General features: G+C 33.8%; 1 protein-coding gene across 27 annotated transcripts in view; it reads left to right on the plus strand.

Moving 5' to 3' along the window:
• The window catches only part of FIP1L1 (factor interacting with PAPOLA and CPSF1), a 71486-nt gene that overhangs the window by 12117 nt on the left and 32960 nt on the right, over positions 1-26409 (plus strand). For 5 of the 27 annotated variants that reach the window (XM_038556105.1, XM_038556110.1, XM_038556113.1 and 2 more), the window contains 5 exons: positions 2116-2180; positions 2761-2868; positions 3404-3534; positions 3826-3894; positions 11506-11615. In XM_038556105.1, the coding sequence (XP_038412033.1) occupies positions 2116-2180; positions 2761-2868; positions 3404-3534; positions 3826-3894; positions 11506-11615 (483 nt within the window). Of the gene's footprint in view, positions 1-2115; positions 2181-2760; positions 2869-3403; positions 3535-3825; positions 3895-11505; positions 11616-18666; positions 18775-26409 lie in introns of all 27 variants that reach the window. The other 22 variants (XM_038556101.1, XM_038556104.1, XM_038556106.1 and 19 more) reach the window with 7 other exon arrangements.

The following is a 26409-nucleotide window of genomic DNA, read 5'->3' on the forward strand; positions in this document are numbered from 1 at the left end:
TGATGTACAAACAGTAGGTTAAAATACATTTTTTTGGATGTATTTATTTTGAAGTTCCTTTAGATACCCAGGTATGTAGGCTATAGCATAACATGTATGGGTGATGTAGAAACAGGAGGTTAAAATACATTTTTTTGGATGTATTATTTTGAAATTCCTTTAGATACCCAAGTATGTAGGCTATAGCATGTAGAGAATCTTGAGACCTCATAGGGGTCTAATGGAAGGTATCAGATTAGCTTAAGTGCAATTTTCCAAACAGCTAAGCTTCTCTACAAACAATGAATAGAAAGCCTTAGTGTTTTTTTTTTTTTAAGTGATTTTTGTTTGTTTTAGATATTATTTATTTATTACAGACAGCAAGCAAGCAAGCAAGGGGGGAGAGGCAGAGGAAGAAGGAGAGAGAGAGTGTTAGAGAATCCCAAGCAGACTGCACTGAGCATGGAGCCTGTTGTGTGGCTTGATCTTATGATCCTGAGATCATGACCTGAGCCAAAATCAAGAGTCGGACACTTAACTGACTGAGCCGCCCAGGTGCCCTGAAAAATGGTGTTTTAAAGGCCAAACGTGGAGGGAAATATAATTAGGTAGGAGCAAAGAAGTTCATTTATTGAACTTATGGCTAAACCTTTTATAAATACCATGTTTTATCCTTGAGCAATTCTGTAAGAGGACCTTTAGAGACTACTTGATTTTTGTACATTTGACTTTTAAACAGCTAGAACTTTTGTACATTATATGTAGATAACCCAAAAGTGCTTTCGCTGTGCTGAATTTAGATTATTGAAATGTAAGCCTCATGGGGCAGGAGCCATATCCGTTCAGTTCCTCATTCTCCTTCCTAAGCCTAGAACTATATATCTGATGCATTGTTGGTGTTTAAGCATCTACTAATGAATGAATATCATTGAAATGATTTAAACATTTCAAGATTATATGAGAGTACTACCTGACATTAACAGTTTAATTGGGGCTATTTAATAGTTTCTGGATTTATTAACAGTGGTGCTTTATACAACTATTTGGATATTTTATTATATTTATTTTTTAATTTATCATTTTTAAAAGCAGAAAACAAAAATGATAGTGCTGATAAATTTAATACATTAGAGGTAAAAATGGAAATTATTAGGTAGATCAGAAACAGTGAATCTTCATAAATCCAGTTGCCTCAGAGTAAAGAAGCAAATTCAATAACCGAACGTAATGTGAGAAACATATCCTTGAAAACATTGAGGTCTTACTAATTACTTAAGTCCATTTTGGTTAGTATATTTGATTTTTCTCCTCATGTAAAAGAATGCATTTATGGAAAAGTAGAGAACTATCTGTAAACTCATATTACAGAACATTTATACAAATTCCATGAGGTCTTAAATGACTTAGTCAAGGTTAGACAACTAATAATTGACAAAACTTGTATTTGAACCTGGGTCTGACTCCAGATTTTGTATTTTTTAATCCTCTGTCATGTGTAGATTATATAACATTAAAGTACAGCTCAGTATCTTTTTCAACTATATACATTCAAGTAACCACTACACAGATCAAGATAATGGGACATTACTAGCATTCTAGATATTTCCGTCTTATTTCCTCAGTCATTGATAATCACTGATTATCACAGAACACTGTTCTGCTTTCACCCTAGATTTATTTTTAAATTTAATATAAATGAATTTATTTGTGGATAAAAGTACTCCATGGGTATTTAAAAGAGGATTTATCAACAGTATCAAATGCAGAAAGGACTATAAAGAGGTCACTGGAGTTGGGTACAACGTGGAGAAATTTCCTTCTTGCAGGATTACTGCATGTTGAATAACTAGGAGGTGAGGAAATGAGAACATGGTGTATAGACCAAATGTCTTAGCCAAAATTTCTTGTGAAGTTTGTTGCAACCAGGTGGACTTAGTGGCAGGTAGGTTTTTCAGATAGAAAATAAGTTAGACTTTAAAAAAATTTTTTTTTTCTTTTAAAATTAAGACATTTCCTAAAATTTATGAGTCATTGTTAATATATGTAATTACTATGTGGGTGTATGATTTATTCGTATACATTGCATATATTCCTGTTTTGTTTAATTTCTTAGGATAATTTTTATTTTGTTTTTAGGAGTTATGGTACAGCACCTGTAAATCTTAACATCAAAACAGGGGGACGAGTTTATGGAACTACAGGTAAAACTTGTATTTGTAGCTATATCAATAGGAAAATAAGGTGTATATATATATATATATATATATATATATATATATATATGAATAGGTCATAAATAGGTTGAACTATTACAGTTCATTTGAAAAGAGCAGTTTTTGACCATACATCATGGAGATGGACAAGCTTTTTCCGTAAAGGGCTACAGAATATTTTAGGCTGTGTAAGTCACAGGGTTCCTGTCATATTGTTGATTTTCTTGTTTGTTTTACAACCCTTTAGAAAGGTAAAGATTTTTCTTAGCTTATAGGCTGTACAAAAATGTGATTTAAAACATGGATGTTAGCAACTTCCTGATGATATAGGAATTCCTTATAAGTGACAAGTCACTGATCTCTTAATCCAGAGATATTTTACATAAACTACTCCACAAAGTTTGATTTCACCTTTTATTTATGGTAAATATTACTCTAATGCTTTGTTTGGAACCTTTGCCATATTTAGTGCTGTTGGTAGTAAAAAAGGTCAAAGGTTTCTGTTTACCTGTGATATCTCTTAGCTTTTTGCTTATAATTACCTTCATTTTGTAATTTTATAAAATAGGAACAAAAGTCAAAGGGGTGGACCTTGATGCACCTGGAAGCATTAATGGAGTTCCACTCTTGGAGGTAGATTTGGATTCTTTTGAAGATAAACCATGGCGTAAACCTGGTAAGATTATTGTGGATTATATCAAAAGATTTTTAGTAAAAAAACAGTCATTAGAAAATATTTTTGTTTTTTTTAGCAACCATTTAGAGTATTATTTTTTTAATGTCATTTTTGTTTTCTTAAGCACATGAGGAATAAGAATGGCCCATATTATTAAATCTTACTGAATTAAAACAAAGTAGACTTGCATGTTATTTTATTATAATGTCATTTGTAAAGGAAATACCTTTTCCCCCACTATGTTCATTTGTTTTGTTTCATAAATTCCACATGAGCCAAATCATTATAGTGTTTATCTTTCTCTGACTGACTTATTTTGCTTAGCATAATACTTTCTGGCTTAAAGGGAGTACTTTAAATCAAAATATTTTTATGCTCCCATTGCTTTATGGTGGTAACTGGGAGAATTGGGAAAATTAGAAGGGGTGCTAAAACTTGATAGAACACTAAATCTGTATTTTTATAGTTATATTTTATATGCTGCATAAAAACAGGATCAAAGTATTTGTACACTAACACTGTGCTTTATCTTTAGGTGCTGATCTTTCTGATTATTTTAACTATGGGTTTAATGAGGACACCTGGAAAGCTTACTGTGAAAAACAAAAGAGGATACGGATGGGACTTGAAGTTATACCAGTTACCTCTACTACAAATAAAATTACGGTAATTAGTAAATATTACAGAATACCCTAGCCTTTCCTAGAGTCCCAAATTTACTCCCCAGATAAATCACTTTTTCCCCATTAAGGTGGTTAAATGCTATAAGATAGTTTAAAATTTTCTTTTTCTTTACCATGTTTTTTTTTTTCCCTTCCTTCCCTTTCAGTTTCATATTAATATTGTCTGATGTTCTTAGTTTCAAGTCACAGACTAGCCACAGCTAGTTTGTCTTTATATGGCCTATCAATTAAAAATTATGTGGTATCTTAATGGGGAATATGTTATTTAACTTAGGCCGAAGACTGTACTATGGAAGTTACACCAGGTGCAGAGATCCAAGATGGCAGATTCAATCTTTTTAAGGTGAATTTTAGTAAATTATCCTTGGTTGCTCTCATTTTTTGTTCTTGAGTCTGCTCCCATACCACTACTCAAGGGATGAGATTAAAGTGGAAATAGCTACCTTTTTTCCAAACCTTCAGCTTCCTGGTGACTTACAAATTTGCTGATTGTTGTTGTATCTCCACTTTTGCAAGCATGTGAATTTATAGCCTATTATTACTAACAAATGCGAAGTAAAACTATTCTTGCTATATGTTGTGATTTTATTTTGAATTATAGTATATGTTTGTAAGACATAAAAGTTCACACCATAAGGCTAAGCTCTCATTTTAGATGATGCTATAATCTTTATATCAGAATTGGAGACTTTTCCTAATTTTTATTTAAAGAAGTGATAGAGAAGATGGCATACTGCTTATCTGTATGACACTAAAATCATTGGTGTAATGTGTCTTATAGTTTAAGATGTCTCAAAAAACTTAGGCATTTTTGAGAGTCTCAAAGACTCAACAGAATAAGATAAAGCCATTGATTTTTAAAATTTGTAACTTTAAATCATTAGTTTTAGGTGGGACTTGCAGGTTGATATTCCTTCCCACTTGGGTATAAAGTCTGACTTCTGGCTTCTCCATTATATCACAGACCCAGTCCAAAGATTAATGTCATATTTTCATATCTCTACAATATACAGCAACCCACAAACTTTTCTCGAAACCTGATTGTATACTCTTTTCTTTTACCTTATTAATTCTTAGTTCTTAATTCTTGTATTGAACGACACTGGAATGAAGACTGGGAGTGGCTTTTAGATTGGGTTATATACTCAGGGAACTTCTGTGGACAGGAACTTTTCTGTGATCCTTTTGGGACTACAGCCCTGTCCACCACAATACTGCCTTATGCAATACATGTGCTATATCCGCAGATGTAGCCGCTCTGCTGGACACAGTTCTGTGTAGAGAATTTAATTTAAATTTACATCCTACTTTGGGTAAGTATTTGGTTCTTGTTCTGCTGTCAATCTTTTGAAAGTGTGTGATGATGTCTATTCTATTTTAAATGGCTATCAGGTTCTTTTTGGTGCTGTCTTATTTAAGGAATGAATATATTGTTACGCTTGATTACAATGAATAGAAAAGTTGTCTTGATGAAATAGTTCGTTTGCAGTGGTCCTTTTTTTTTTTTCTAACAGAAATGAAAACAAGATGTCTTTGAAAACTGCCAGGTTCTATATTTTTTGTCTTTTTGCAGTAAACTTCTGAAACTAAAGAATTAAAAGAATTCCTAGGAGCTGGTCTCGAAAGTGGATGCTGTGAATGAGTTTTTTATATACATACAATCTACCAAAATTATTTTGAAGTTTGTTTTGGTTATATGAGAGGAGGTCATTGTTCCATTCTGATTTATTTGGTTCTGAATTAATGAGGATTTGAATTTAATGGGTGTAGTCTAATGGTTTTTCTTGCCTTGATAATGTGCATTAAATATTATTCATTTGTTAGAAATACTGATTTGGAAATAGGGTGTGTATTTTATTAATTTTTAAAAATATTTGAGGGAGCATATCCTAGTCAGGGGGCAGGACAGAGAGGGAGAATCTCAAGCAGACTCCCTGCTGAGCAGAGAGCCTGGCTAGAGGGGTGGGGGTGGCTCAACCTCATGATCTCTGAGAACATGACCTGAGCCAAAATCACAAGTTGGAAACTTAACTGACTGAGCCACCCAGGTGCACCTACGGTGTGTATTTTAATAATGTGTGTGGCTCATCCTTTTTATGTATATTGTGATCTGTAAGATACATTTTATTGATGTTGCTCAAAATCTGCAACTACTGGTTGTATGGAAGTGTTTGGCATTTTCAGGATACAGTTTGACATTAAATTTCAGACAAGTTTCTGTCACCTTAAATAAATATCCTTGTTCAAATTTCTATGTCGGACTATATAGTGCTTTGAAAAAGTCTGAGTTGCCTTTTACTATCTATCCTGCAACTCCGGAAAATACAAAAAAAAAAATGTCATAAGAATATAATGGGTAACCCAAATATGCAGAGATAAATTTATTTCTTAGGTATTACTAGGTACCAAAATGTTTATTTTAGACTAAATGCTATAGGAATTGGAGAAATGAGTTGATGAGAAACTACCCTAGGATTAGAAATGGCATTGAGTACAATATATAGCTACATTTTATTTCTATATTTTTTAATGAAATCTGAAGATGCAGTATTAGAGAAGCATGTCATTTTAATCAAAACCTTGTGAGTGGAGAACAGAAGGAAAAATATTATAGATTAGGAAATGGCTTGGGCAAAGAAAGAAACTCAGCTTAATTTAGTAGATAGTGGATGAGAGTATTATTTAAGAAATTAGCCTTACTAGGTGAGTTCTTTTTGGAAAAGAATAGAAGAGAGATGGCTTTGTAGGGTGTGGTTTCATTCTAGAAAGCCTAGAAACAAGGACAAATTGGAGGAGTTATTGCCTATTTGTGAGCAAGAAAGTGCCTTATAACAACATAAATTCTGGAAGTACAAGTAATATAAGTAACAATTCTGGCAGCAATATAAGGTGTGGTCAGAAAAAGAAAGTCTAAGCTCTTACCTACTAATTCACTGTTTGAATTAGTTATTAGGGTTGGTGAGACAGATAGAAGAAAAAGGACTTCTCCAATTTTCTTATTATGTCTGAGCACCTCTAATGTGCACAACATTGTGCTTGATACTCTAGTAAGGTAAGGTCTCTGTATTCAAGGAGCTCATGATCTGAGTAATGTATATATATGAACGATATAGTGTGATAAATGTGTTAGTGCTATTATCAAAGTACAGTAGGGAGTTCAGAGGATAGAGTGGGTTACCCTATGGTGCAGAATCTAGAAGGATTCAAACATGGTAACTGTAAGATGCTTGAGTTTTCATTAGTAGAAGAGGGGGAGTATAAAACATTTAAGACAGCAATATGAGCAAAACCTGATAGCATGAAAGGAGAGTTGGGGTGGATGAGAGAGATTGTAGGAGAGAAGCCTGGAAATGGTAGACTTGGGGCCGTGATCTTAAACTAGCCTGCAGACATTTGTGTAGGCCATAGGAAGCCATTGGTAAGTTTTTGAGTAATAGAATAGCATGAGCAAATCTGGTTTTTAGAAGAAGAACGGACAAGTGTTCTTGAGAAGGGTAGGGTATAAGGAGAAAATGAAGTCACAGACCAGATACGAAGCTGTTGGAGTACTGTAGAGATGAAATGAGTGAAGAACCCATCTTAAACTAGTGAATATAGAAAAAGGGAACAGATTTGAGAATCACAATTTTTCTTTTCACGTCTACTTTTTTTTTCTCGTCTACTTTTTAAAATCTTTAATCAGCTGAGAGACAAACAACCTACCAGCCTCTTTAAAACAATTTTTTAAACTTTTTGTTAAGTAAATTTTTAAATATACTAATCAGTAAATGAATGGTACAAATGCATTCCTATGTATTTATTACAGTGCTTCAATGATTATCCACATTTTGACATTCTTACCATTCTTTTATATACTTCAGTATATATAAGGTTTTTGTTTTATTTTTCTGGTTTTTGTTCTTTTTTTGAAATGAAAGGAGATGAAGTTTAATAAGTATAAAAATAAAACCACTTGGGTGCAAAAACAATTGTGTAATTTGGAGTGAGGAGCAAGGAAAGGGTGACTAGTGGGAATGAGTAGCATGTATGTGTCAGGAAAAATTGATTACAGCCTTCTCTGAAAATATTTTTATGTCTATATGTGCACACACACACGCGCAGATGATTTTGTTTTCCTCGGTGGATAAGTATAAGCTGTGTCACCCTGTTTTGTTATTTCCCAACTATGTGTCCTGCCTGGTCTGTTATCATCTGTTGTACCACGCGTTCATTTGTACCCTCTAAATATGGGCACATATATCCTTTATTTATGGGATATTTTCTTCTCTATTATGTTTTTACTTTTTCTATGCTTTCTAATGCCTTCTGGACCTCCCATTCAAATATTGGACCTGTTATGCTAGTGCTTTAATTTTCTTTTCTCTCATTTTCTCCCTCTTTGTCTTCTATTATCTGGGAGATTTCTTTAGCCTTATAACTCTTATTCATTTTTTCCTTTCTGTGGTTATAATGTTAATATCCAATATCTATCAGAAGATATTTATGTTAATGATAGGTTGTTTGTTTCATTTAGGTTTTATTTTTCTACAGAGTGTGTTTGTTGTTTTTGGCTTCTGACTTTCATCAAATGTTTGTTGATCCTTGGACATTCACTCATAAGCAAATGGGCCTCTAAAGTGATTGGAAACTCTGAATATAAATAAAATTTACTATAGTCTTTACTATAGAGCTAAGTTCTTTTAACTGTCTCACATGTCAGTATCATTTGGGTTATTTTGTTTTTTCTGTTTGTGGCGATTTGGTTTTTCAGGAAATAGATTTCAGTGGCCTGCCTAGAGGGTTTATACTTGGCTGGTTCAGATGTTCTGGGAACTTGAGTTGTCAATTTCTGAACCTTTTTGGGTCCTGCAGTGGAAATCATAATAATATTTTTGGTTTTTTGTTGCTAACTTAGGATTCAGGTTTCCTTAGTCTGCTCAGTTACTATTTTTTAATCTGCTTTCAAAGTCCCAAATTTTATTGCTTTGTCAGTCATTTTGTTCTTGTGGATTGAAACAAAATTATGATAATTTATGTGCTTTGCTATTTTTCCCTTTTTTACTTTAGTATTATGTGACAGATATTTCCTAGGTTATTAAGGTTTTTTGATAAATAACATTTTAAATAGTGCATTATTTGGATGTACTACACTTAACAAATTTCCTTTTAGATATTATTTTGTTTGTAAGGTTAATCTTTTATAATCTATGAAGAGCAGTTGAAAGAAATTTCACAAATTAAGTTTTGGTACACTGGTAGTATGATTTGAAATATTTAGCTTCTCAAGTTTACAGATTTCATTCAACTTTTGTTTGGATATGTAAGACCTACTGACATGACTTTGTTTTTAAAAAATCTGTCATGATATCTTATAGTCATTTCTCAAAAAACTAGATCATGTTTAAAAAAAATAGTCTCATTCTGGTTAGTTAAGTTTTGACTCTGTGTAATCCTGAGTGCAACATCTGAAAGCAAACACATGGATGCAAGTTAATGAGAGTTGCTAAAATGGCAAAGATGTTCAGAATTAAGAGTATTTTACAAAGAAATTAAGGAAAAAAGAAAACTTAAGTGAGGAAACAGAAGCAATTTTTATGTTTAAAAATGTACTGTCTTCCTGATGCCTTTTCTTTTTCTCCCTGTTGTAAATAATCTTTCATCCGTGTGCTCTTCTCTCTCTTCCCCTCCCCCTCTTCTGCTTCTCTTTTTCTCTCTTCTTCCTTCCCCCTTCCCAGTTTGTAATTTAGTGTTGACTATACCAGGAAGCATCTCAGGCTTGAGCATTATCGACCTAGACTTTGTAATCTTAGAGTTTTTCTGAATTAATGGGGGAAGTAGTCATTAATTAGATAATTGGGCCAAAAATTATATAGTTATAAATTCCAAGTCCTATGAAAGACTTTGCAGTGACATTTAGGCTGAGTCCCAAAGTCAGTCAAATAAAAAATAAATATTGAGTGCTTACTGTGTGCCAGGCACTATTTTTAGGTTGGGATACAGATTTGAATAAAACCTAAATACAGTATAAATCCTTGTAGGCCATGATAAATTTAGGTTTTATTCTGTTTGCATTGGGAAGCTATTGGAGAATTTTGAGCAGAGGAGAGACATGAGTTGATTTACACTTTTAATAAGATTGCTTGGCTGTGTATAGAGGATGGATTTTACAGAGGTAAGACTAAAGCAGAGAGAACATTTAGCAGAACAGTCGATAAGTGGTGGTAGATTTAACCTGGATTTTAGGGGTAGACATAATCAGTGGTTGAATTTGGTATGTATCATAAAGGTAAAGGTGACAGAGGATGGTCCTATCTATTGGATTATTGCTAGGATTTCTTTTTTTTTTCCTGAGTAACTCAGTAGATGATGGTGCTATTTACTTATAGAGAAGACTTGGATAGTATCAGATTGGGGGATAAGTGGGAAATCAGTAGCTTTGTACTGATCACGGCAGGTTTGAGTTGCTTATTAGATAATTGGATATAAATTACTGAAGGGGAACAATTGAGACCATACTCTTAACTTTCATATTCCTGATATTTGCAGGAAGAATTTTGCATTTCTTTTTTCTGTGTTCTCATAACATCTTTTATCCCACAGATACTTTTTTTCATAGCATTTATTGTATTGGTCTGATCGTTCATGTATCTGTCTTGTCCCATGGTCTAAGATTTTGTTGTATTTTTCTCTCTAGTCTCAACCTCTGGTAACAGATTTTTAGATAATAAATAATAGATATTTAATGTTTGATGAGTGAACCATGTTTATTTCCCATCATCACATTCTGTCGGTTTACCTTTCAAGTATCTTATCAGATCTGTTTCTTACTATCTATCCTCATTTTCTTGGTACTGATCCTCTGTCATCCCTCACTAGGATCTGGGTCTTTTAAATGGATTTTTTTTTTAAAGTGGAACTCTAAAATGTCAATGTTAAACCCTAATTATATAAAGACAGCCATTAGGGGTTTGGGTTTAGCAGTACTAATAAGAGATCTCGCTTTAATGCCTCAGATACATTCTTTTTCTCATACAATGATTATATGAGAGCTAGATGGTTTCTGGAATTGGTGGTTTGAGTGTATCAGAGTCAAGGTGTCTGAAGTTTTCTTGGCTTTTGCCTCATGGGGAAAAAGAATGGTGCTGAATTTAGATTTTAAGTAGGACATAGAATATGGTGTGATGTTTTTTAAGTATACGGCAACTTAGTTTGTTTGAATTTAATAAATTAATGATGACTTAAGATAGGAAGGGGAGTATAAAAGGAGACGAGCATAAAGAAGAATTTCACCAGTTTGTAGGAGTATGACTGGACCATACTCAAAAGATCTGCTAGGAGCAGAAAAGATGGCTAAATCTGGGAGAAATTATGAAGTAGATAACTGGTTTGAAAATGAATATAAGGAGGGAAAAAAAGTTATTGAGGAGACAGATGACTACCTTCCAGCTGCTAGGGGTATTAAACTGGCAGGATGGTGGTACAGTTGGTTGATGAGGGGGAAACAAATGGTTTGGAAGTGCAACAAGGGGTTATTAATACTCATGTTGGAGCAGATCACAGTCTGAATTGAAAATGGCCAGAATGGCTAAAATGGCCATTGGTGGTTTTTTTCAGAATGGTAGTAAACATAGAAGGGGAAAATTCTTCAAAGCCTTTCTTGAACTCTGAAACATGGAGTCATAACCAAGTATTTTGGACTTATTTGTGGCATTTAAGGGAGTTTATGAAAGGACTTATGGCTTATTAGAGTGCTAAGTGACATTAGTGTGAACTTTTTAATGGTTGGGAACATTTTGATCCCCTAATCCATCCTTGGTGCCTTTACTTAATGCTATTCTAAAATAGGATAATTTTATTAAATATTCAGCAACAAAACATACTTCATATTTAATTTGAAATCACATGTTACAAATTTGAACACCTTTCATGTATTTTGAGTGTTCTATTAAATAAGCTAATAACCCTTTTTTTTAAGGTACAGCAGGGAAGAACTGGAAATTCAGAGAAGGAAGCAGCGCTTCCATCTACAAAAGCGGAGTTTACTTCTCCTCCTTCTTTGTTCAAGACTGGACTCCCACCAAGCAGGTTAGTTAGACAATTATAACTCCATTTATTGAAGGCATTGGTATCTTCATCTTGTATTAGGGCTATAAAGTATAAAAGTGCTGAATGTTCTGCCAAAAAACTGGAACATTCTATGTTGTTTTAGTACAAAATGAATTCCCTGAAAAATTCTTCTGGGTGCCTTCCATTTAAAAAAAAGTAATCTAGGTAAGCAATAAATGAAGCATGGTATATAGTTACATGTATATTAAAAAGATAGTCTTACACATAGGAGAGATGGCGGTAACAATGGTCTTGCTGTTTTCTGTGCTCATTATTGTTCGTAAATAAAGAATTATTGGGACTTTCTAAGTCTAGATCTATTGGCCTAAGTGTGTTTTACTAATTTTAGTCAAAGAGATTGTAAAAATTTCAGCCTGGGCAGTCTTTCAGATTAAAACCATTTTCTTTTCTTTTTTCGGTTTGTTTTGATAATACCTAACTTTGAATTTCACAAGATGGCAATTGTAAGAGGCAGATGTGCTGGCAAATGGTTAGCCTGTTGCCAGGAAAATGGTAAAGGGTAAGCTAAAATAGGGAAATAAGATCTTAGTTTAATTTTGTTAGATAAAGATGACTTAAGTCAGTTATTTCTTTGGGCTTGAAACAAGTGAGTAACCCAACTGTTAACTAGTTCTCAGTCATATCATTTACCTTTTGTGGTACTTAAGTTTACTTTACAGTTTTCTGGTTTTGTTATTCTGTAATTTTGAATTGCTCTAAGAGATTATATTTCATAATATGCAAATGCAGGAAGAGATGGTATGGGAACATGTGGTTTAGCCCTAAGATAAAGGTTCTTGAAACTTTCAGCCAAAATTAAATGTCACAAAGCCATCTTGGATTTTGACTGTCTCTTCTCATCCTAACAATTACTAGTCATGGACCTATCCAAATTTTATTTAAACTAAATGAAATCTCATCAAATGTTTGGCTAAGAAGTTATGATAGCTGAGGAGTACCAATCCTTTTAATATGTAGTCTTTTTTTTTTTTTTTTCATATTTTAAAAGAGGTTACTTTTATTCATTGAGTTTATTGTGTTCTGCAGTATAGAATGATGTGACGATCTTTGACTCTGGTGCCAGACTTCTAGGGTTTGAATTCTGCCTCTATTACTTACTAGCTCTGTGTCCTTGAGCATATCCCCTAATCTTATTCTTTCATTTCCTGATCTGTAAAATGTAGTAATAATTAATAATAATAACCTATCTCTGCCAGAGTAGTTATGTATATTAAATGATTCAATTTATGTGATGTTTTTAGAACAGTGGTATGCACATAGGTAATACTCTATAGATGTTTGCTAATTAAACTATTTAAAAATCAGTAGCAGGTTTTCTGTTATTTTGCCTGCCCCCTCCTTATTAAAAACAAAAAACAAACCCCAAAAAACCTTGGGCCAGATTATGTAGGGCATTGTACCATTAGAAGTGCTATGGCTTTTCCTGTTAGTGAAATAAAAAGGATGATACGGACAGAGTTTGTGCAGAGGAATGAAATAATCTACTGTAGGGTTTTTGTTTTTGTTTTTTAAGATTTTACTTATTTGAGAGAGAATAAGAGAGAGAAAGAGCACCAGCAGGGGAAGGGTCAGAGGGAAGCAGATTGCCCCACTTAGCAGGGAACCTGACTCGGGGCTCAATCCCAGGACCCTGGGAGGGATCACGACCTGATCTGAAGGCAGACGCTTAACCGACGGTTGAGTGTCGCTTGAGCAACCCAGGTACCCCTTACTGTAGGTTTTTAAAGTCTTAATTGCTTTATTAAGAAGATCAGACTACAGAGAGTTTAGGCATAGAAACTAGGAGGCCAGTTAGGAGGTTGTAACCGTTATCTAGGTAAGAGATAACTTGGTCCAGAGTGGTTGTGGTGCAGATGGTGAAGATCATTTACATCTGAGATGGAAGAGACAGTAGGAGGAAGGAGGGCTTTTCAGAGGGAGACCAAGAATTCAGTTTAGGACATAATAAAATTGAGATGTCTGTTGGAGAATTTGCATAGGAAGAGATATAGGGATCTGGAGTCCAGGGGAAAGATACAGGCTGGGGATAGAAATTTCAGAACAGTTGGTGTTTTAATTAGTATTTAAGTGAAGTTATGAAACTGAATCAGAATGTATTGATAGAGAAGTGGTAAGGACAGAGCCCTGGGTTGCTTCTTTCCAGGTAAGAAAAGAAGGTGGAGGAGATCCATAGAGAAGAATGACTATTGGCATAGGAAGAACACCCATTGTATGTCTTGAAAAAGAATGTGTTTCAAAGTAGAGAATTAATTACCAAATAATACTGATTGGCCAAGAAGAAGGGGACTGAGAATGACTTTTAGATTTTATTTAAGTGATTTCTACCCTCAGCATGGGGTTTGAACTTATAACCCCAAGATCAAGAGTTCTATGGTCCACTGACTGAGTCAGCCAGGTGCCCCAACTGTTTTTAGATTTTAAAACACAAAGGTTGCTGGTGGTCCTGACCAGGATCATTTTTAGTGGCATAAGGTGAAGTTTGAAAAAAAGGACTTTTTGGAATGGATTCAAGAGAGAATGGAAGGAGAGGAATTATTATTATTTTTTAAGATTTTATTTATTTAATCATGAGAGAGAGAGAAAGAGAGGCAGAGACATTGGCAGAGGGAGAGAAACAAGCTCCCCACAAGGAGCCCAATGTGAGACTCGATCCCAGGTCCCGGGATCAAGACCTAAGCTGAAGGCAGGTGCTCAACCGCTGAGCCATCCAGGCGTCCCTGGAATTAGAATGAGAAAATATGGGCAACTTTTTTTTTTTTAAGATTTTATTTATTTATTTATTTATTTATTTATTTATTTATTTATTTATTCATTCATTCATTCATTCATTCATTCATGCATGCATGCATTCATTTATTCATTCATGAATGACACGTAGAGAAAGGCAGAGACACAGGCAGAGGGAGAAGCAGGCTCCACGCAGGGAGCCTGACGCAGGACTCGATCCCAGCACTCCAGGATCACGCCCTGGGCCAAAGGCAGGCGCTAAACCGCTGAGCCACCCAGGGATCCCCAACTTTTTTGATGAATTTTTTTGAGAGGGCAAAGGAACAGAACAGTATTAAGGCAAATGAGGAATTGGGAAAATTTTTTTCTAAAATGATAGAAATTATAGCATGTTTGTATACTTAGAATGAGTTACTAGAGGGAATATTGATGATGCAAGAAGGGACAGTTGTAAGAGCAATGTCCTTAAGAAAGTTAGACAGGATGTGATATGCAAGTAGAGGGTTAGCCTTAAAAAGGAGATGGACAGTTTACTCATATGAACAGGAGAGAAGGCAGGACGCCGTGAAGTGAGTAGGATAAGATAATATTGATGGGAACAACTGAAAGCTCTCTCCTGACAGCTTCAGTTTTTCCCAGCAGCACAGGATGCAGACTTAACCTGATGAATGTGAGGATGTGTGGAAGTGGGTGTTGAATGTTGGAGAAGAGAAATTCTGAAATAGTCATTTAGAGGTGTACGAATAAACTAGGGGAAAGAAGTAGGATTGCTAGATACTACCTGGAGGGAAACTTGCCATCTAGAGAAGACTTTTTTCCAAGATGAGAGAAATTACAACATTTTTATATGTTGATAGGAATGAATTAGTAGAATGAAAAATTCACACAAGGAGAGAGAGAGTACATTTCCAAATTTTCTTGAGGTTAATGGCTATGGTTGTGTGTCTCTTGTCCTTGTCAGGTGTTGGTATGTTCGTAAAGATTAGCTAGAGTTGGATTTAACAGGGGTTGCAGTTATACCAGGCAAATATGACAAAGGGACAAGGAAGGTGAGAGTATCCCTAAAGTGATTATAATGATGGATGTCCATGGATCGAAGGAGACCTGGAGAGTAGTGGCAGCTAGTGACAGTAAAAAGGAGATAAAATAATGATAGAAAAGTTAATGGACCTATCACTACTACCAAAAATGTGGATCATTGCCCCCATAACCTATAGAAACATACCCAACATATTAAAACTATCACTTTTTGATATGAAGAACAGTACCCATTGCTCATTAGGAAAGCTTGTTTTTTGGGTTCATCTTGATCAAAAGCGTACTTTTGTTCATTGTGAAATAGTTCCCTAAATAAATATTTGTGTTTTTTGTTTTAGTCTTTGTATTTATGGAGATTAGAGAGACATGTTTGAAAGGAAAATTTTATGGACTTTAGGGAGAAGATAGGAATGTCACTTAGGACATGGTAGAGATGACACAACAAATAGTAATGAATTGTACTACTGACCTAACTAACCACTGTATTTCCTTTGTTAAAAATCTTAGATTGCCTTATTGAAGTGTGGATGACTGTTGGTATGTTTGCATAGAAAGTTTTTTAATGATTCTTTGTACTTAATTGGTAGAAATGCTAGGTTTCTAACTTTCTGTATTGCCCAGCAAATTGGCATACTTAAGTAAAATGTTAATATTTAATATATCAGAATGTTTTGCTTAATCTTTAAAAGTTGTCATATTAGGTCAAGAACATACAGCTTGATAAACTTTGACAAGCTGAACACTCATGGACTCTCATGTATTATTCCTCCATATTCACCAGTTATTAGCATTTGGCCATATTTGCTTTATAATTTCCCAAAAATATTTTCCTTTGCGAACCATTTATTAATTATAAACATCATGCCTTCAACCTCTAAATACTTCAGCATGTAAGAATAAGGACTTTCTGTTATGTAATCACAGGGCACAGTTATCAGAGTGATAAAATCTAATAATGAGCCAGTATGTTAATAAACAAGCCATAAATTTAGCTAATTATTTCAATAATGTCTTTCATGGCAGTTCTTTTCCTTGATTTAGGATCCAGTCCAGGATCATCCATTATAATTAACTCCTTTATCTCTTTATTCTTTAATCTGAGAGTTTCTCAGACATTCTTTGTATTTATTGACTCTGCATTTTGATGAGTATAGTCCAGTACTTTTGTAAATCATCCTCAGTCTGAGTTTACCTGATGTTTCCTCTTGATCAGATTCAGGTTTTGCTTTTTAGGCAGGAAACTGCAGAAGTGATCTTGTGTCCTCAGTGCATCATCCTGGAGGTAGATGGTATCATTTTGCCCCATGGTTAGCGATGATAACTTTAATGGTTTAGTTGTAATGGTGTTCTTTGGGTTTTGTACTGCAAAGTTACTATTTTAACTTTGTATTTAGTAAATCTTCGAGGTAACTGTAAATATCCTAATTCTTTTTAAACTTCCAGGGAATTTTAGTATCCATTGATGATTTTTACTTTTTCCCATTACTATTATAATAGCTGTAAAATAGTGGTTATCTAATTCTGTTACTTTTCTTACATTAATTTGTTGGCATTCTTCTTTAAAAATGAGCATTCTCATCTCTTCCACTTATTATCAACTAGACTCATTAATTTTTGTTTTATGTGTGAGAGTGTGTTTGTGGCTTATAAATATGGTTTATTTGTATATGTAGTGTATATAAACTATATATATAACTCACATATACCATAATTCATATTGATGTTCAAATTGTTCCAGATTTGCCCTATGGCAGCCTCTTCAGAGTGGCTCCTGTGACCTTTTGATTTGTTTCCATCATTTTTTTTTGGAGGATTTTACTTTCTAGCTTTACCAGATGTTCCAGGCCTATCTTATGCTTTTTCTGCCCCTCCCTGGAAACAACCATTTCTTGAAAGCGCCTTGGTGCCTTTTAGTGGGAAATGATTAGAAGCCAAGATCTTGGCACCAGTTATGTTCGTTGCTGTTGGAGTGTCGTGGTATTTAGGCTTTTTCAGCACCTGGCACTTGGAGAAAACAAAACAATTTCAATATGAAATTGCCTTATGTATAATTTTAATCATGCAGTCATCCATGTTTCTTTCACTTCACATTTGACACCACAGGTTTCTACTTCCTTTCTTTTTTCCATATTACATCTCCATCTCACTGCATTGAGAATCTGGTTCCCAAAAACTTCAGTGTTTGTACTTACTTGCTTAATCCTAAATACACATAGAATAGATTAGGACTTCACCTACCATTTTGAAAACCAAACCTATTAAGTAGAATTCAAGATTTCTTTGGAATTCCTTTTTTCTTTTTCTAGGCTGAGGGTATATAGTCAAAATATTCAGCTTTCTTCAGAGTGATTATATTAATCATTTAATCATTTAAAGTATAATTGTTCCATTGTTTCTGTTTGTATTCAGTATTAGCTTTTCTTTTTCCTCCATGTTTATTGACTTATTCTTTGAGTATATAAAACATTTAACAGAGTTCCAAGTATACTCAGATTTGTCATCCTTTCCCCTATTTCTTTCACTTTTTAATAACTGACTACATTTTATCTAGTTTCTGGTTTATTCTTCCTTTTTCTTTTTACATAAATAAGCAGACACGTAACATACATGTTTTTCCTATAGAAAATTTACCTATTGAAAGTGTGTTCTTATTAGTCCTTTAAGGGACTGGCAAGAGTGTAAATAGCTGAACATCTTATGGAGTGTGTCACTGTGGTTAAAATTAACTTTCTTTTGAAATTTATTTTGAAAGAGTTATTTTGAAAAGGAATTTTTATTAAATGTATATATTTATAGTAGGCTTTTATAAAACACACCAGAGTGTTACTCTTAGCTGGTATACTACTTGTACCTATTGAAGAATATAAGGAAAGGAATACCAAAGTTTTGAATAAGGTTTTTTGAAGCCACAGAAGTTAATATTATTCATTAAAGCACATAAATTTATTTCTTAATGATATATTATAACCTGATATGCCCTTGGTTCTTATTTCTTGCATTTTGACATCATATTATTTTGAAAAGATTTCTAAAAATTTTCTAGAGTTAATAAAATGTTGATAACACATTTATATTTAAATACCTACTAGCAGTTACAGTATCACAGAGACTTGAAGAGAATGATATAATAGGAACATGCTAAAGGACCTTAGAAAAAGCATGTCAAAGAAAAAGAAAAAGACAGAACAAGGGGGGTCAGAGACAACAATATATAAGAAAAAACATAGAAAATTTATCTCACCAGAAACAGCACCTCTTCTCAGTCTCAGACAAGTACTGCCTCCAGAAAAGCCAATTCCAGCGTTGGGAAGTGGCAGGACCGGTATGGGAGGGCCGAATCACCTGACCTAAGGTAAGGCTGTTTTTAAACATTGGCTACTCCCTGATGTTTAGATCATCAGTGTTGTTTTGTCTAGTAATAAGATAAAATTTTGATTAGACTGTACCATATTTTTACCCCCTCAATTATGCTTTTTCGTTACAGAAATTGAGGGTTTTAAAAATCATGAGTCAGGCCCTGTCACCTTACACCTTGCCTCTCATCTCTCTGGCTTTTTACACTATGCTATAAATTGCATGGAACCATGCTAATGGGACCTCAATAAACGTTTTTTTTCTCCCCACTGCTGCAGGTTTAATTCTTCTTTCTTATATCACACCCTGTTAAATCCCTGGGTGTGTTTCTGACTATTTGTTGAATAAGATTTAGCCTTCTGAGCTAATATTTAGAACCTGTAAAATTGAAGTGCACTCAGTCTTTCCAAACTGCAGTGCAAAAAGCAGCCATTTCATTGAGTCTACCAGTTGTTTTAGGAAGTATCATGTCCCTTATTGTTAGTATGCTTTTACTCCTGATTCCCCTCTGTAGAATTCTGGTTTGTGTTCTAAATCATGACACAGCATGCAGCCTTGATGGGTACTATATACTCTCTGAGCCTGTAACATGGTAATAATAATTTTTACCTCAAGGGATGTAGTGAGAAGCAAATATGTTAGATATGGCAGTGCATTGCCAATAGTAATCAGTCTGAGCAGTTAACAGTTTGCTTGACTGAGAAATACAGACTTAGATACCTCCCTAATTTATCATTTAAAGTTTTAAACAGTGATGGTATGGGGGTGGTATTTTGTTTGTGTTTGTTGTTACAGCATTTTAAGTTTTCTTCCTGGGCAGGTTGATGCTATATTAATGTGCTTTTAAATATTTTCATTTGTAAACTTTTAAATATGTCAATTATGACCGTATATCTCTGATCATAACAACTAAAAGCAAAGCAAAGGGAGGAAACACTACCAGTTTTATTTTCTTAGGTTTCCTTTTCTTCGAGGTCTTCATTATATATTTTCCATGAATAGTAAAAATTTCTAGTCAGCTTGGCTTTGATAGGCTCTCTTAGGAGAGAATAAGCTTAGTCATTCTCAAAAGTGACTATTCATCTGAAAGTCAAAAATATTTTGACCTTTTAAATAATATCCAAACTATAAGATAGTAATTGATGCAGATAGAAATATATTATCTAGATTCTTAGAATAGTCTTAGTTGCATGGGTTGCTTTAATGAAAATTTGCATATCTTTTTATTTTAAAAGTATACCCATTGACATTTTTCATAGTATTACATGATATTGATCTTTTTAAAACTAAAATTCTTGAAGAACCAGTAAAAATTTCAAGTATTTGAAATAAGTTAGATCTGATAAGTCTGGAGTGGAGTCTTTGAAGCTTTTCACATTTAATATTTCCACAAAACCCCAAAGTTTAACAGGAGCGCTAATAATACAATTTCTATATAATAATTAATTTGGTTATTGTAGCATACAGTGCCTAGAGAAACTCTTAGATTTATATTTAACCTGGCCAGCAATCTGGACAGCCTGTTTACTGATCCCAAAAAGGCCAGATGATAAGAGCCTTCATTTTCGTTGTTCTCTTGTTGAAATGAATCAGTATAGCCAGCTTTGTAGATAAAGAATAACTACTTTCTTCAAGCAGTCATCGCATAAATACTGGATATGGATATTAGGTTTGGTTTTGTGCCTGTGTGAATTTAAGATAGTTCTCTAAAATCTCTGGGCTTCTGTTTCTACATTTTTTTTTTTTAAGGATTTTTATTTATTTATTTGGTGGTGGTGGGAAAGCGGGAGAGGTGAAAATCAGACTCTCCACTGAGCAGGGAACCTGACTCAGGCTCCATCCCAGGACCTTGGGATAATGACCTGGGCTGAGGGGAGATGCTTAACTGACTGAGCCACTTAGGCACTCCTGTTTGTGCATTTTTAAAAATTTTTTTATTTATTTCTGATAGTCAGAGAGAGAGAGAGAGAGAGAGGCAGAGACACAGGCAGAGGGAGAAGCTCCCATGCACCAGGAGCCCGATGTGGGATTCGATCCCAGGTCTCCAGGATCGCACTCTGGGCCATGTTTGTGCATTTTTAAAATGACAGGACTGGATTGTGTTATCAGGAAGGCCCCCCCCCCCTTTTTTTTTTTTAAGATGTTACTTATTTATTCATGAGAGACATGGCGAGAGGAGCAGAGACATAGGCAGAGGGAGAAGCAGGCTTCTTGCAGGGAGCCCGATGCGGGACTCATTCCCAGACCCTGGGATCATGCCCTGAGCCAAAGGCAGATGATCTACCACTGAGCCACCCACGCATCCAGGAAGACCTTTTGAATCTTGAAATTATTTTCTGGCTAGTCTCTGGTTTGTGTGGAAAAGGAAATCTGAGAAAGTAGGAAATATGCCAAATTTATGGCTAATTAAGAGGCAAAGTCAGGCCTAGAATTCCTGGTTTTCTGCCTTTTAGTACCAGCAGTTAAGGCAGGTTGATTTTCATAAGCAAAGGCATAGAAATACTTAGATCACTTATTTGTAATGCAATATGAAATTATATATGTTTCTTCTCTTATTTTAATACCTGGAACTCCTTCTTCTTAAATCAATCATTTAGCAGAATTTTTTAATAGTTGTGCCTTTGATTTAATGGTTTGTTTCTTGAAGTAATATAACTAGTTTATAGAGAAAATATTATTCCTTTGACTGAAAATAATACATCTCAGTGTTTATACTGTTACTCCCCCACCCCCCAAAAAAGATGCATTGGGAACACAGAATACTCCTATTCTGACTTTGTGATTAGTCTCACAGAATGTAGGTAGTAAGAAATATGACACTATTTTCAGTGTATATTTTGTACTTTTGAAAGTTCAAAAGAAACTCTAGATAAAAGCTCTTGTTCTCCTTTGGAATATACGTATATATGCGCACACATACAGCATATAAGTTTATAACTTGCACATAAAAAATGAGATGCTAACTCTTATAATTAAGGTAACTGAGAAATGTAGGGGTTTTTTTGAAACATGGCTTAGATCTCTTTGTAAAGAGCAATTAAACAGTGGTTGCAATCCTTTTTATATGTTACTGTGTTTGGAGACTCAGACTTTTATCTCTTGTGTTCCAGTTAATTTATATAAAACAGTATTGTTCCACCTTTGATTCACAGTACTCTTCAAGCTATATATGTATGTAACAAGGACATTTTATTGGTACGAGTTTGTCTTATGAATTTTGTGACACTTTACTAAGCCAATTAGTAAGAAGAATGAAGCAGTTTTAATGAACACAGAAAATTGAAATTGGCAGTATGGATGATTGCTGTTATCGTCTCCTATTGTCCAGTTTATTTGTATGTTTTGTTTCTATTTATATCAAATGCTGGTAGATAGTTTCAAATTCTAGGTTATCTTATTAAGCTTATTTTTAATATTAATAATGCTTTTTAATTGATTCAGACTCTTGAAAGAGGAATAGTAAAATTCTTAATGTTGAATCACCAAAATATTTAAACCTGCTTGCATTTCTTTTAACAGACAAACATAAAACTTTCAATAAAACTGGATGTTAAGTGGACATTCAATCCAAGATCTCTTCATTTGTTCTTGCACTAGTTATTTTATGTCTTGATGAAATAATATATTCAAAAGATGTACCTGTACCTTCATGACATTTGATAGAGCATTCTGAATGCTTCTTGCTGTATTATGTAGCTTATAAGATTTTACGTGATTGGACATATGAAGGCCTTTATTTTAAAAGATTGCCTGTAGAATGATATCTTTTCCTATATTTAAAAAATGAAATTAAGTATAGCATGTAAACCTTTATTTCAAGCTCTGTGCAAAAGTGAGTAAATTTGAACACAATTCTTAATGAACACATTTATGTTCTCTACTGAGTCAAAGTTTAGCATAGTCCACCTTTAAGCCTTCAAAGGTTTTTTGTTTTTAAGATAGCTTAAAGAAGTAACAACATTGTAAAAATTCAGGCCCCAGAAAATTAGCATGGAAAAAAAGTAGACTTTGGCGTTAATCATACCTGAGCCTGAATCTGGGTACTGGCACCTTATTTCACAAAAGAGCCTTTTCCATATCTGTGAAAATGAAACTAATTGGACTTCACGCCAAGTACTTATGGGTTAAATGGCTTCTAAGCCTGCAGAAGCACCTTCTGCAGAGCACCTAGTAAGTGTTAGTTCCCTTTGGATCTCTGCTCTTTAGCTGTAGTACTGATAGACAATAAATTAGATGCTCTGAAAACAGTTTTAAATTCTGAGATTTTTATTTTGGACATTTTTTTCAAGACAAGTTTTGATTAATCTTCACTTGGAAAATAGAATATATTAAGCTTTCTATATAAACTGTATACATTGTAGAGAAAATTATTGTGCTTATGAAAGTAAAAGTATAGAGGCAGTACAGTGTGACTCCACAAAATTCAAAATATGAATATAAAAATATGTGTGCAATGAATTATAGCATTGCCTTGGTAGATATGACTTTATTGAGTAATAGGGAGTTATGTATTAATTTTTATCAGCTAATGTAATTGATTTTTGAAAGAAAATACGATGTAAGTGTCTTCCTTGGGCATGCCTTTAGTTGTAGTCCTCAGCTTTGGTTGTGTATTGGAATTACCTGGGGAACGTCAAAAAATTATAGATGTTTAGGCCCTAGAAACTGAATTAAGTAGTCTGGTGTGCACTCTGGGCATGGAGATTCTTAAAAGCTCCCAGATGATTCTGATGTGTAGGAAGCATTGAGAACCACTGATTGAGAGATCGGATTCTGGCTTGGCATGAAGATTATTAATTGACTATTAATCAAATATTTAGTGACCACCTTGGAATGTGAGGTAAACTGTGATAGATTTAGTAGGATGGAAACTGACATTTGCATAGCATTTTTATAACCTCATAGAGCTCTTTCTTTTGTGTCTCAATTTATATTTTCTTCTTCTTTAAAAGCCTTTTTTGTTGGTAGCCAGTACTAAAGGTCTATCATGCTTTTTCTGTTGCAAACAGATTGGTAGGTAGTATATTTGCTGAATTGGAAATTGGAATCATGCACATTATTTTCCTTACGTATTTTCTGTGCTCATGTTTTTCCTCCATTTGAAATGTTCTCCATCTCCATCCTCTGTGGCTAAATCCATTATTTGTCTTTCAAGGCTTATCTTTCCTAAAGTAGCTTAAAAGATGTGATACCAATTTCCATGCAGAATTGTTACAGGCATCTATTTTAGATGTATGACCTGAGTTAGACAGTGATACTAGTGCCTCTGTCTTAACTTGGGAATATTTAATAGACACATCTAGGTTTTTTCCCTAGAGAATGAATCCTTGAACTGTTGCTGCACAGTTCTCACTAGAAGCTCTGTTGTGAGAAAATACATTCATAGACTTGTTCAAGGATATGTGATTCATTCATCTTTTAGAATAGTGGTTCTAAACATTAAAGCAGTAACCTCTTTGAAAATTTGCTGCAATCTATAGATTCTTATGCCTGAAAAATACATTTATACACATGCATATATTTAAATTCAGGTACCTCCTGATCCCTCAGTAGCCTGTGTATGCTAGTTAAGGATTCTTGCTCAAAATTATATAGTTCAATCCTTAGATGAAGTCTGTATCAATAGGGCTATGTACTCAAACCACATCGTTTTGCTCTACCTTATTAAATTGCTTTTATTGAATTACATATTATGCTTCATTTGGTATTGAACATTTTGAGAAATAGTTCTGTGAAATTCGCTTACATTTTCATTGTAGTAATATTGGAGACTTTGTCCCTATTTCAGTGTTTTTCACAGCATGAGATTTCAGTCCATTAGAGGGGTGTGAAATCAGTTTCATAGTCTCAACCACCAAATATTTCTTGGTTTTGTATTATTTTGCCTTTTTTATGTATGATTATTTAATACTAATAATTCATGTTTGATTTTAATGTTACTCTTTATAATAAGTGTAAGTATTGTTTCATGAAACTTCTAGTTTTTTATATGTGTGTACTGGATTGCTGTGTAAAATGTGTTTCTTAAATAACTATTTTAGGATCAAAAATACTGAAAACTACTGTACTCCCATGTCTTCTCTTAAAGTGGACCCAGGAGAAATTTTTTTCTCTTTATTTTTTATCTGTAAAATAGAAATAATAGTTGTTACTTCATAGGGTTATTATGAAAAGAAAATGCATATAAAGGTGCTTAGAATAGTGCTTTTGGCACATAGTAGGTACTCACTAGTAGTATTACCAGGAAATGCTGTCTTTAGAACTAATGCTTTATTTTGATATTACATCAAAAGACATTTGTGATTAATGATGTCCTTTATTTTGACTGTTAAAAAATGAATAGCTCAGATAATTGGTGACGAAGATTAATAGCTAATTCCTTGTCTTCATTTGGCCCTAATTTTGTCACTCTTAAAGTTTTTGTTGTATCTTTATAAGCAGCCTACATCAGAATCACCAAAATGTGTCAGTTTAATTCCATTATAATTTCAGAGATATTTTCATATTCATGAAAGGTAGAAGCTTTTGTGAACATCCACTACTTGCATAACGATATCTGTCGTGGTTAGTTTCTATCTCTCTCCAGCTTTTTACTGTATAATTGAGTCCAGTATAGAGAATCTTGATAGCTACATTAGCTATCTGCCTTACTGAACAGATGTGTAAGTAAGCCCAGTTAAACTTGTGCAGTTGGAAACTCAAGTTACAGTAGATCCCCATAGTGAAGCTCTATTAGATCTTTTTATGCCCTGAAATAAAAAGTGATTTGTTAAAAATTTTCACAAAAATGTGCTTCAGCATCATTTTTTGTAATGTGACATCAGAATAACTGGATTGTTAATTATCTCTGTTAAATATTATGTATTTTTTGTTACTTTGGTATACGTTTATATATCTGTCAAAAATATTTGTACAAAATGATAAACTTCACATACCTGATTAAGGTAAATCCGTTTGTGTAGTAAATATCCATGGATAAAGAGGTATTATTATTGTAGAAATGTAAGAAATTGCAGTTTTTCGGATTTCCTCTACTGATGTTAAGGCTGATTTTCCATGTGTGTATTTTTAGAAGCTTTTGAATCTTCAGTGATTAATCTATTTAAAGTTGAAAAATTAGATTTCTCTGACTATATTTAAGATAAACTTTAGGGAATGAGTACTCTCATATGTCTCAGAATTTTTTAAAGCAGTCTTTAGAAATCCATAGGATATAGAAATTTTTCCTTTAGGGCATGGACATTAGAGTGTTAGATCTAGATTTAAGTTTTGCTACTTTAACAATTCGGAGAAATTGAAAATCCAGATAAATTTGTGAGAATTTGTACTTAAGCGGAATAAATTTTAAAAGTTGGAGGCGGGAGAATGTGGCAATTAGAAATAGAGAAAAGTGGAAAAGGAAATAGTAGAGCTTAAGATTTTTACAATGAAGCCTCGGTAGCAATAAAAGATGAGGGAAATTCTGTCATCAAGATATACACCTATATCTGCTAGGATGTTGGAATCTGAGTTGTATATAGCTATCAGTGGGATGATGGCATTTGCTTTGATATGAAGTTATAGTTTTGTAATTGTTCTAAGTTTTAGGGGAAAATAGCAATATTTATTTTTTATGTCTGAGTTATTTGGATTT

Source organism: Canis lupus, chromosome 13 (assembly GCF_011100685.1).
Source record: "Canis lupus familiaris isolate Mischka breed German Shepherd chromosome 13, alternate assembly UU_Cfam_GSD_1.0, whole genome shotgun sequence".
NCBI lineage: Eukaryota > Metazoa > Chordata > Mammalia > Carnivora > Canidae > Canis > Canis lupus.